At 39.4% G+C, this 12,421-nt stretch overlaps 1 protein-coding gene and 2 non-coding genes across 3 annotated transcripts; 2 read left to right on the plus strand and 1 right to left on the minus strand.

Annotated features, from left to right (window-relative positions):
* Positions 1-4,218: 4,218 nt before the first annotated feature.
* LOC115048967 (STAM-binding protein-like A) lies at positions 4,219-11,417 on the minus strand. Its single transcript, XM_029510862.1, has 10 exons — positions 11,286-11,417; positions 8,448-8,672; positions 8,252-8,327; positions 8,052-8,147; positions 7,235-7,625; positions 6,900-7,024; positions 6,153-6,290; positions 5,738-5,850; positions 5,475-5,574; positions 4,219-5,149 (listed from the first exon to the last, which is right to left on the minus strand). Exons 2-10 carry the CDS (start codon positions 8,651-8,653, stop codon positions 5,093-5,095), a joined length of 1,302 nt encoding a protein of 433 aa, XP_029366722.1. The 5' UTR covers positions 8,654-8,672; positions 11,286-11,417; the 3' UTR covers positions 4,219-5,092.
* Positions 11,418-11,721: 304 nt separating this feature from the next.
* trnap-ugg (transfer RNA proline (anticodon UGG)) lies at positions 11,722-11,793 on the plus strand. The gene has a single exon. It is a non-coding gene; the product is annotated as a tRNA-Pro (tRNA).
* A 155-nt stretch (positions 11,794-11,948) lies between these two features.
* trnap-agg (transfer RNA proline (anticodon AGG)) lies at positions 11,949-12,020 on the plus strand. Its single transcript has one exon. It is a non-coding gene; the product is annotated as a tRNA-Pro (tRNA).
* Positions 12,021-12,421: the final 401 nt, after the last annotated feature.

Raw genomic sequence — 12,421 nt, forward strand, 5'->3', positions numbered from 1 at the left:
ATCATGTTTAACCGCACTGAGAACTTCAATGAACAAACATTGTTTTTCACCATTTAAAAATGATCTCTGTGGTTTATAACACCTGCAAAAAGAAATACTTACTGTTTAAAAGACTCATTTTCTGGTACTTGGTTTTCATCATAATTCAACATATTAAACATTTATCCGCCTTATAGGATGGACTGCAACAGTAAAAGCAATCAAGTAGTCCCATTAAATTGTTAAATTAGTATCAGTGTTGATTGTTGGCAGCAGAACACTGCTAACTTGTGTTGTGACTATCACCTGTTGGCCACAATAAATAAGAATATGCTCAGCGGTGGCAAATGTTACGCACATTTCTGTGTTGTGTAACCTCCAGACAAACTAGTCGCAGTGAGAGCAGACAAATCACTTTGCCCACATCAAATAAATCAGTGTTTCGTTCCCTCAACACTCTGCTCTCTTTGTCGTATCCTAATGGGACCACAGTCGCGGACTTTAAGGTTCTTGGCAGGGCTACATGACAGCGACCGTGTTCATCACGTATCCTGCTGTGACAATGTATTTCCCCCTCATTTCCTTCTGTGCATTCTGTGTGAACCGTCAGACCCTCCGCTGTGTTTGTTTTGGGAGTCTTTGCAGTGTCTTCAGTGTCGCGGAGCTGCAGCTATGTTATCACAAAGTTCCTTCTGGAAGGCATAGAAAATAAACATTTGTATGCTTTGGGAAACCAATTAAGCTCATAATCCAAAGACTATGGAAGGATCTGAAGTCAGCATCACATGCGAGAGACATTTCAGATTCCCACCGGAGGTTACTTCACTCCTCGATGTTTATATCTTCAAAACAAATAAATGAACCATCTAAAACATCCAGAAGGAAAGTAAGGGCGAAAATTGTCATTATTAGTGCCGATGCAGAGCTGTAATATCCTGCATCCAGCAAGACTGGCCTGCAGACAAGTTTCACACTTTTGGAAAAAAAAAAAAAAAAAAAATTCTAATCAATAATAAATTATTTATTGGAAATGTTTTTTCAGGCCCTCGCAGCTAAATGATGTCACATGTAACTCTTACCTATAGTGTCTGCCGTCTCATAGGCAGCGTGAAATAAAACCAAACATCATTCTCAAAAAGCCAAAAACAAAACAAAAGCCAGATTCACATTTCTAATCTCGACTTTTCTGTACAGGCTTGCTCATTTTGGTTTTTGGCCGTCCTCTCATCTAGTGTCAGCAAACACTGGATCCAGTCGCACATTGCAACCCTCGAAGGATAAATGTTGTAGCTGATGGAAGGTCGACTGATTGATTATATATCTACAGCTGCTTTTCCATAATCACTCATTTTGTATCTCTTTACCTGAGCTTGGCTCGGCGCTTAGGATAGAATTACAGTATAACAGCTTTACTGTAAATTGTTTCGTAAGTTAATAAACCAAATTCACAAGATCTGAATCTTTTCAGATTTTTTCTGAATTTTAGTTTTCCTGCAATTTACATTTACATTCTTTATGCCAATACGTGGCAGAAGGTAGAGAGAGGAGAGTTGCAGCATGAGTCACCAGGTTGGAGTTTAACCTTGGACGCTGCGATAACACGGCATCCATACGAACTACTCAACTACCTGCGTCAGCTCACGCCAGACTTTTCAATAAATTTCAGAAATTACAGAGCTGTAGCATAAATCAAGTCAAATTTTATGTATACGGCATCAGATCACACCAGAAATTGTTGTCCATCTCAAATGATAACGTGCTGATGCTGTTTTGTCCGTTATAACTGTTGAACCAGCAAAGTGAAGACAGATATAGTTTGAGTAGTTTATCTGTGACCTTTACTCCAATTTGTACCAATGAACAACCCAGCAAAGACGACGAGCTTTGAATCTATGTTCAAAGGAGCGTCTGAGGTCACAGTATCTGGCCCCACCGGACACGTTCACTCATGACACGTCTATCTGCTCTTCTGTAGACTTAAATGCTTCCTTCTCTCTTGATTAATCTGAAAGGGCTTTCAAGTTGTTCATTTACTGCTGGGGACTTGTTTACGTTGTCAGGACAAACATCTTGAAAGGCTTGATGGAACTCCTATTTCTTGCATGCGTCACTGATAGTGATCTTTCAAAGATGTTTGTCTCCTAACCTAACCGTCATGTTTATTAGAAAGGAAGGCGTTGGCTTTCAGATAAGTTTTCTTTTAAAAAGATTATTGCACCCCACCACACCAAAAAAAAAAAAAAGATTTGAGGCTTTGTAAAATGTGCTATCTGAAGGTTTTCGGCAAGCTCTTGAACTGATTTAGTGATTTAGCTCAAAATAAATCTGCAAAGGTTATTGCAGATCACTTTCTTGTGTATACAGTAACTGCAAATCAGAAAATCATCAACTAACTGGGGTTTTAGAAAAATAAACCCAGTTTGACCCATAGATGGACCCAAAGCTGAGGCACCACACCACACGTTTGGATGTCGTCACAAGAAAATAAAACATTGATTTGGCCACACTGACCACTCACAGGTACCAAGTTCATCAGGTAAAATAAATCTCTGTAGAGTCTGAGAGGGAAGCCACCCAGGTTGGCTGAATCTGCAGACAGAGACAGTGGCAGAGACACAGAAGGAGGAAGAGCGGGACAAGGAAAAGGAAGAGCACCAAGAAATTTATTGTGGCTGAACACATCATGCCAGGCAAAATGTCAACGGTACAGCCAAAGGAAACATCTCAGAAAGTGGAGACAAAAACTTGGCCAGACAGAAAAGGAGTCCAGGATGAAGCCTTTTTTTTTTTTTTTTTTTTTTTACTGCTTTGCTTTGTTTTATAATTACTGTTGTGCAGTCAGGCATGAAATATTTCACATCTCAAAAATGTTGGAAGAAGATTCAATATTTTGTGATTGTATTTGTGGTTTGTGTTTATTTTTTTTATGTTCTTCTGTAATTCTCACTCTGCATGCTGGTAAAGAAAACTTAATGTTCACATTTAATGTTTTTAAACCTTATATCCATAATGCATAATGCGTTTTAACATATGTAGCAAATATTTGTTTTCATTTTGGGTTTCAAGTGCTGATAATATATCAAAGAATTTACATCAAATGTGTGACAAATGAGGAAACTTTGGGTTACTGGAAAAATTCACGTACAAAGAAAGCCAGCTCTGTTTTCTTTTGATAAGACTGTCACAATCTGAATAATGCAACAAGTGCTCATCCTCCTCTGAGTGAATTTAACGGGGTGAACAATAATTCACTTTGAATCTATTCAAATTGAGGGATCTCCCTCTGCTGGCTGGGATGCAAAACTACGCAAAAAACAAGGACCAGCAGAATATTCCTCCTATGTCAGCATAAAACTTTGCTTGTACAATAAAAACATATGCATATTTCTAAAATAATAATGAAGCTATGACTTAAACTTTACAAATCAGCACACAAACTAATATCTGAAAAAAAGACAATTCAAGTGGAAATGGTTTGTACACACTTGGTTATAGGCTGTCCGCATGGGAAAGACAATAATTACAAATAATTGATGAATTTGTAACATCTGTTCTACATTTGTGTTAACTCACTTTAGGTTAAAACAGAAAAACTTGTTGCTGGTGAGTGCAACTCCTTCAGAACCTCTGCACCTTCATTAAAAAGATTTCCTCTTACCTGGTAATGACGATGGCTGTAGCTTCAATTCTTCAGCCTCCGTTTCTGCAAAACAAACAAACAAAATAACACAAAGTTTTAAGGAATGCACAGTAGAGGGAAAGACCTCTGCTCATCCCCAACAGCCCCTCTCATTTGCTATTAATTGTACATAACATTTCAATAGATACATGAAAAAAATAAAAATAAAAATAAATAAATAAATAAATAAAAGTAAAAGTAGCACCAGTCAAAAAGGCAGAATAATATTCTTTCCTCTTCATTTTTCTCTACACATGGAGGCCTACATGTGGTTTCTCAAGTCTTTTGGAGTCCACCATTGGCTTCCTGCTCATTTTAGAAATTGTTGGGTTTCTCTCTATATTTAAGATCTTACTGTGTAAAGTGTAATTCGTTTCCCTTCTAATGCAGACACTCGACTCTCGTGTGAATCTGTAGCTGTTCATCTTTTACACTTGGCCAACTCAAGCAAAAACTAATTAAATACAAATTTAAGACTGAACTTCAAACTTAACAGGGTTAAATTTGAACCACTCCACAAATTGAATAAACATGGCAAACAAAACATTCCAGCATAAATTAATCCACATTAGGTTTATTTTGTCTTGACATTTAATTCTTTAGGGGTATTTTCACAATTATGAATAATCCTTTAATTCTTCAAACAAGAGAAGTGAGCAAACAAAAAATAAATGGTTAGAGGCACAAACCATTATCCAGGTGGTTAGTAATGTGTAGCAGAGGGTACATTCAGTTTTCTTGTTGCGCACATCCAAAGAAGCATGCCCCCAAAAAAGACAATGAAAACATGTCCTTCATAGATAAAGTATACCGTGGAGTGATGGAGTTTGTATAGAAAAATATAATACAGAGCAGCAACAGCAACACTGCCCGCATACCTGAGATACAGCTGGCTTTCATTTGTCTCACTTGTAGCACTTCAGCGGTTTATGAAGGAAACACGCGGGAGCAAAGAAAATCTTCACACTGAACTTCATGTCGCACAATGAACAACTCGACAACGAGTCAATGTTTTCATCCTTGGCACTTTATCTGTCAGGCTGAACCAAACATTGACAATTATGAAGCAAAGGCTGGGATACCAGCCAGACACTCAGCTGTTTTTATTCATGACAGAAACAAAAGTGGAGCAGGAAGGAAGTAAAGCACATATTCACAAAAGACAACAGGGTTGAAGAGCCAGAGGTTTGTCAGTCCGTTAAGTGGATAGTAGCTGATTTGCTTGAAAAGTGCAGTAATATGTAGAACTTTTTACAGAACAGAAAAACAACAACAAAAAAAGTTCACAATGTTGTTCCCTCAGAGAGCAACTGAAGTTCGTGTGACTGGTAAACTCATGGCCGGCGTCTCTCACTACTCTCCTCAAGTTTTCAGTTTTGAAAAAACAGTCTATGAGTGTTATGATGAGGAAAAAAAAAAAAAAAAAATCAAAAATCACCGCAAATCCATCATGGACACAGTGTCGTTGGTGATGCTGATGTGTGCCGCATGCTAAAAAGGAGACATAAATTTGAACAGTTAGAGTCTGATCACATGGACAAAACCAACTGTGACAACAAACACTGACAAAGTATGATATTCTTCCAACTCATTTTACCATTATTTGAGCAGACATTGTGATTTCAGTTGGAATTATCATTCTTCCATTTTATTTTAACTGAAAAATTAATCTAAAAGGGTTAGGGTTATGGTCCTGTACCAAACTTTAGTTTCACATATATCAGAAGAATATAGTAATCGACAGCGAGGAGGTCACAGGTCATATTTCAGACAGACACCAAGAAGCGTGCTGGCCTGACAGTACAGATGGACTCACTGTAAACAGAGGGGGCTCTTTGCTGTGGGGGTGAAAGCCTTTCTGTTTACATGTGGAGATTTCTTCTGTTCCTCGATCTGTCAATCTGAAGTAGCCGATTCTGGAACAAACACAGTTGGACAGTTTCACAGAGTTAGGAAAGTGAATTAGCAAAGTGGGAAGGAGACCTAAGCCCGAATAAAGTCTTCGATTCCATTTGTGTTCGCGTGTGTGTATAAAAAATATGTCTTCCACAACTGGACACCAGCTGGTGTTTGACGCACTCATTGAATTTAGGTGAGCAGACGATGGCAATGGCCTCAGGCAGCATCATCTGGTAGGAGCAGTGTGTGTGGAGGTCCACGCTTGACAGGAAAGCAGTCTGTGTGGGGTGAGTCTGAAGAGGAAAAGGAGTTCAGTTTCATGGTCAGTTGGTTTACTGAGCAGTCCCTGCAGATCTTCAAAAGAAACTAAGCTCATGCACACTGAATTAATATCTTGAAAATGATTAAAGTCACATTGCTCAGTCCTATGTGCTCACAACTGCCATGACCAGAATATAGCAGCATTTAGATCAGTACCTTAAATAGTCACAGCATGAATATGAGGTGTTCTTTCTTTTTTTTTCTGGTGGGTTTTTCTTTTAAGATAGCTACGAACAGCAGCGCAGTTGCTACTGAAGTTCTATTCTTCACTCACATGTATCCAGCCTAAGGTGATGAGATCAAACTGGTCCTGTATGAGAAAGAGCTCCTCTTCATTTTCTGTGTCACAATAGTCTGGTCCGCCGCACTGCTTTGGTACAATGACGTGGGTCACAGTAAACGCATTTCTGGTCTGGAACAAACAGAGAAAGTGTTGCACTATTATGCTCCTTTGAATTATGCAGCGCCACAGTGTGCCAAGAGTTTATCCAAGGACTCATTCTGAGCTAAATTAACAGCGCAATGACTGGTCTGCTGCGACAAAAAAAAAAAAAAAAGTAAGCTAAGTCATGCTGACAAAGAAGTGAAAAGGGCTTTAGCTTAAACAGACTAGCAAAACTGAGCCTAATTTATTTTAAGCAAAACAGCAGCAGATCTAGAATGTGTGTGGTGTGTCATGTGTCATGTTGTGTATCCCGCTCTGGGGTTGGGGGGTCAGCTGATGTCTCAAATTCCTTCAAAATCTACCAAGAATTTATCACATCGATTGCATATGATTTATAGATAAGGACGAAGATATGTTTTCAAAGATGTTATTACATCAACCACCTCAGGCAAATTTAATTCAATAACACTCAACTGTAGTTTCTTTAAAGAGTAACGCTTCCTAATTTTAAAAGACATGATGAAAAATGTTTTATGAACCTCTCATTAATGCAAATTTGTCTGCTTCATGCAACATATCTATTCAGAAGATCTAATAATGCTGCTGCAACACAGACCCTTTGTTCTATAGCCTTACCAGTTTGCCACAGAGGATGCCACAAGTTTCCACAGCACGGCTTGTGTTGGCCTCAGCCAACCTCAGAAAGCTCCGACACAGCTCAGCAGGAACAGCCAACTGCCGAAGGGCATCCACCATTGTATCTGTGCAAACCATGTAGAGATATATACAAAAGCTGAATGGAAAAGCTAGATTCTTGTGATGTTCTGAAACAAGGCATGGTGCAAACAGGAAATGAAGTAGGTCAGGGGGAAAGAAATCAGCTCAGAAGAATAAATACTTTAAAGTAGGAGCGGGGCAGCATTTAAATCCTCTGGGGGCCGGCCCCTTTTGTCGCTAAAAGATTCACTTACTGTTGTTTCCTGGGCTGACCAGGGACCCCGGCTTCAGCGACCGGTCGAAGCTGGGTGGCCCGGAGGAGGGTGTGCCGGGAGAGTAATTGTACTGTTGGTTTGTGCCACCGGACAGGTCTCCTGGGCTCTGTGGAGGCGTGGGGGACACCAGCGCCGGGCCCTGAATGCCCGGAATGAGGGGCGCGTCAGGGGATGGTACGACGGGAGTGGCGAACTCAAGCAGCACACGTTGCCGTTCCTTCTCCAGCTCCTGGCGGCGAATCATCTCCTCAAAGGCGCTGAACTGCTCCTGCTCTCGTTGCCGCCGCTGCATCTCAGCCACACGCTCCCGCTCAACATCCAGCGCCCGCTGCCTGGACTGCTGCTGAGCCAAGGCCTCTTCCTCCGCTTTCTGAAGACAGACACATCACGTAAGCTAGTGATCCCTTTCTTCTAATTACATTCAAAGCAAAATTGGGTGACGTGAGATTCAGCTCAGACTTCAACTGTTTGACGATGAACAATAGCAGAATAACTCACGTGAGGTGTAAATTGAAGTTATTATGATCGATAATAAACAAATAATAAACAATGCGACTCTTCAAGGTCAGCGTTGTTTTGCCTCCATTTAATCTGATAATGACTGAGTGGTATGCAGCTCCAGTGATGCTGGGATATGTTTCACACTGTAAAACTCATGTGCATGGAAGCTGCAATATTAATTTGCATTTATGCTAGCCATTCACAGTAACAGTTGTTTCTTTCTCTCATTGCGTGTTAGTCTGAGATTGCCCGTAAGAAAACACAATCGTATTTAAGCAGCTGACGGACACGTTACCTTTTTGATGAGATATTGTGCATATTCTTGTTCAAATCTCCTCAGAAGAGCTTTTTTCAGGACCTCTGCTTGAGGAAATGCAACATCCTTGAGTTTCTGCAGCATAGAGAAAATAGATCTGAATATGAAATGTAAACATTTTGGTGAAAACAATTGTGGTTTACAGGAGCAGCACACACACTGAATTTAGTGTGACACACCTTTAGTGTGTCCTTCTTCTCAGGGATGTTCGCCGTCTTGTAATCCCGATGCTTTGGAAGTTTCTCTATGAAGAGCCTTTGCAAAAAGAAGACACAACAAACTGAATGTAGTGATTTGTAAACCCATCTTTGCTGGGGGTGAGAACATGGGGAAAAAGGAGAAATTACATGGACACAATCAAATTAATACACTTACGTGATGTATTTATTGTAAAGGACAAAGGCGTGCTCGATGTTGCCCTCCTCTGTGTAGACATTGGCCATGCGGATCATCTCCATGCCTGAGCGGAAGTAGCGGCGTGGGGGAACGTCGTCATTGACCTCCACAGTGCTGCCCTTTTTAGTCAGCGCACGGACACGTTCCTCCGGTTGGAGAGCCACGTCGGTGTGGTCCATCATCATGGCTGCTCAGTCCAGAACACTGGGACAAGATAAGCCAAATATTTAATTCAGAGTTACGTTGATACCAGTCAGATGGGTTTTAGACATTTGATTATTTTTGGCTAAAATTAAAAAACAAAGTAGATTTTGATTACACAGTCCAACGTTAACTGATTTTGGGAAAATGTTTCCCATAAAGTGAAGCTGAATCTCATAATCTCAGCAGAACTCACAAATGTTTGTGTGCGTTTGACCACCTGTGGATGGGAACTAATGTGGATGGAAACACACTGTGTATTTTAAAGACACTTTTCTCCCCATTTTCAGTTCTAATTGCATTATTTACATTTTGGGTAATCATTTCTACAGTGAAATTTGGTTGCTTTTTATCATGGGAGTCTGTGGGGATTCAGTCAGTATAGGAATGTTAACACTGAAGTGTTGGCTTCGTCTTTTGAGGTACATTCCTTTTTCAGCCTTGAAGATTATAGGCTTGTGACTGCTGCACACTATCACTCAAAACCAGGAAAGTCAAGAGTTCCCCATGTACAAATAAGGGAGCACTGCGATCCCAATTGAGCTAGCGTTCATCAATACATTTATAAACAGAAGCTGATTAACAAAACATAAAGAATTGGGTGTGTCCAGTTCGTCGTTTTCCACAAAAAATGCATTTTCTACGATTTCACGATTACACTGCTGGAAATCTGGCAAATCATGCTGAAATATGTTCAAAACGTGTGACAGACAATGGTAAATGCAGTAAAACCTAATATTTTGTTTAAACAGAACACAAAGGCAGTCTCCCTCTCCTCTCACCCTGTGTAGAGCCCACTGCCCAGTCTGAAACTGAATATATTTAGAAAAAAACAAAACAATGACTCTCTTGGGAGGCTCAATGACTTTTTCTTGTTTTCTTATTGTCTACTACTATACTGATCAAATTAAGTCAAAGGTGAAAACGCTTCATCAGCATGCTGGCTAACAGTCAGATGGCTCATATTGATTGGACCACGACAGCTCCTTGGCTGCTGTTACAGCCCACAGAAACTGTGTCCAGAGAGTCTAGATTTAGAGGAGTGGCACTGATAAGAAAGAGAGTTCAACACACTTGAAAGCTGTTGGCTGCTTTTTACTTTTTACAAATTTAAAGAAACATCCAGGCGCTGGATATACCAAAAGGATCATAAACACCTTTAACTCTGGTAAAGCTGGAGTTTTTTTTTTTTTTTAAAGATTAACATAATGCTAACAGAAGCTAAACGTTGCCCAACATTCAAATACTTCATATGCATTGATTAATCAATAGTTATTCCATTTATAATCATGTAACACTCTTAAAGAAGCCATCTACATCAGGCATAATTAAGCTCTTGATGCCTCAGTAAGTTTCCAAAAACAATAGTTGTGTGCTTTTTGTCTTATTCACACACATACAAACATGCTTTATCATCCAAAACACACATTCCATCAAAGAATCTTTTTACGCATTTAAATCCTGATTTAGCATCTTTGATCTAAAAATAAAAGATCAAATTTTCAGTAATCTAAGAGCTCACCTAAAACATACTACTTCTCACTCCTGTTCACGTTTAACATCTGTATATATTTAGTCCTTATTGTAAGATATTCTTTTTCTCTTCCTTTTCATTTGCTTATCGGTATTATTGTATTTGTTAATGCTGCTGTGACAAAATATTTCCCCTGTGGATGAAGTATCTATCTACCTACCTATTCATCACCATCTGTCTTACACATTACAAAAGCAATGAATGGCACTTTCTGTGTGGTGAAAGACGAACATACTTCATTGCTAAATTTGAAAATATTTGAGAAGTTCGTTCGAGTGTAAATGGACAGAGACCGTACAAAATTCTTTTATACAACAACATTCAATTCACCTACTGATTATAGGGGAAAGTGTGTGTGACTGATTCGCCACTTTTAGATCCAGTTGTCTTTGTGAAAGGACACTGAACTGCCAATTTAATTTTTTAATACTCATTTAGAAATGTACAGTTCAAACTGTTTATCATCCCCTTAATCAAACCAATATTCTGTCAACACCGAGCAAACACAGTTCAGCTCTGTGAAGTCCACATTCATTTATTTTTGAGTCTGGGTAGTGAAATCAACATATCAACATTTCACAAGTCTGGTTAAACTGGTCCAGATTTGTGAAAGTAGTTTTAGGTCTACACTTGATCTGACATTTGCTGGTTGGGAAAAGTTCACAGCAGAGCTGGAAGGTGTTGATTGATTCATTAATATATTTCTCACGAAAATAGGAAGCTAGATTAAGGCAAAAATACCAAATGTGTCAGAGTTGCCTTAAAATGCCTTTTTGGGTCAACTGTCACTGCAGGGGCAAATCAGACAAAATGCCAAACTGAGGCCTTTCCAGCTCAAATGTTAAAAGACACTGTGCTATTTTGGCCTCATTTGGAAACCTCCAAGTCTACTGAGTCACTCTGAGTCGGAGGATAAAGATAAATATATGCTTTATTCTCCTGTTATCCTCCCTAAGCCTCCCTGTTTGTCCACTGTGCTAACACTGTTGTGTTAGCAAAGCTAACTCGGCTAACTTAGCAAAACCTAGCTATGGGATTAAAACGGTCAAGTAGCTTCAGCTTCAGTTAATGTTCCTCCTTACCCGATGGAGATGTCGATCGAGGCTGCCGGAGGTCTACATGTAGCCGGACCAGGACCAAACCAAATCAAAGTCCTGAACCGGATCGTGTCAGTCCAGCGTCCGCGCTGATCTCTTCACTTCCGCAGTCTGCACAACTTCCGCCCGAGGAGTCACGCCCAGAGAAGATCGATACATGATATTGATGAATTCCTACAAAAAAAAAAAAAGTAAAAAAAAAAGTAAAACAACAATCATGCAAATCATGCACAGGCACATTTTTTTTTCTAATTGATCGTATTATTAATAATAATTTATAGTCACTTTTGTTGCTACCTAGGAAATTCATGAGATCACTTTTTTAAGTGTATTTTTCGCCCACTCCGATAAAAATACTGCTGATAGCACAATGTGATCCATATATCATTTGATAATTGACGTAAACTCCCCATGTGCTTGTGGCTCGTTGGTCTAGGGGTATGATTCTCGCTTTGGGTGCGAGAGGTCCCGGGTTCAAATCCCGGACGAGCCCTTTCTTTAGTCATCATGGCGTGACGAAATGTCTTAAAGTCCAAAGATTTACAGTCACTGCTGTGGGTAAAGATGAACTTGCACTCTTTTAATCCATGATTGAGTAACAAACAAATGCAAATAAAAAAAAAAAGGTATAAAGATTGCTATCAATGTGGCTCGTTGGTCTAGGGGTATGATTCTCGCTTAGGGTGCGAGAGGTCCCGGGTTCAAATCCCGGACGAGCCCTCTGTTTGACGCTTTTCACAAATATGTCCTAACCTGCACTTTTACGTCATGCAGGTCAAAGGCTATTAACTGTTATGTTGTCACATCTTTTTCACATAAGAGATCATTCCAGTGTAAAACAAAAAAACAAAAAACTAAAAGAAAATGAAACACCTTTTATGGAGCAAAAATGTCTTGCCTGAAAATGAAACAACTCAGATAAGTACAGATGTATTTAACTCAAAACTAAACCTCTACCGAAGCAGTTTTCTTGACTTCTTCACATTTTTACTAATAATTGCTATAATGCCCCTTAGATTTGTGTTACAACTGCTTATCCGTCAGTGTATCTTGATTTATTTATTCATTTATTTTTTTTTATTTTACATTACACACACACACACACACAGTTTGAAAACCTA

This window comes from Echeneis naucrates, chromosome 9, assembly GCF_900963305.1.
Source record: "Echeneis naucrates chromosome 9, fEcheNa1.1, whole genome shotgun sequence".
Taxonomy (NCBI): Eukaryota; Metazoa; Chordata; class Actinopteri; order Carangiformes; family Echeneidae; genus Echeneis; species Echeneis naucrates.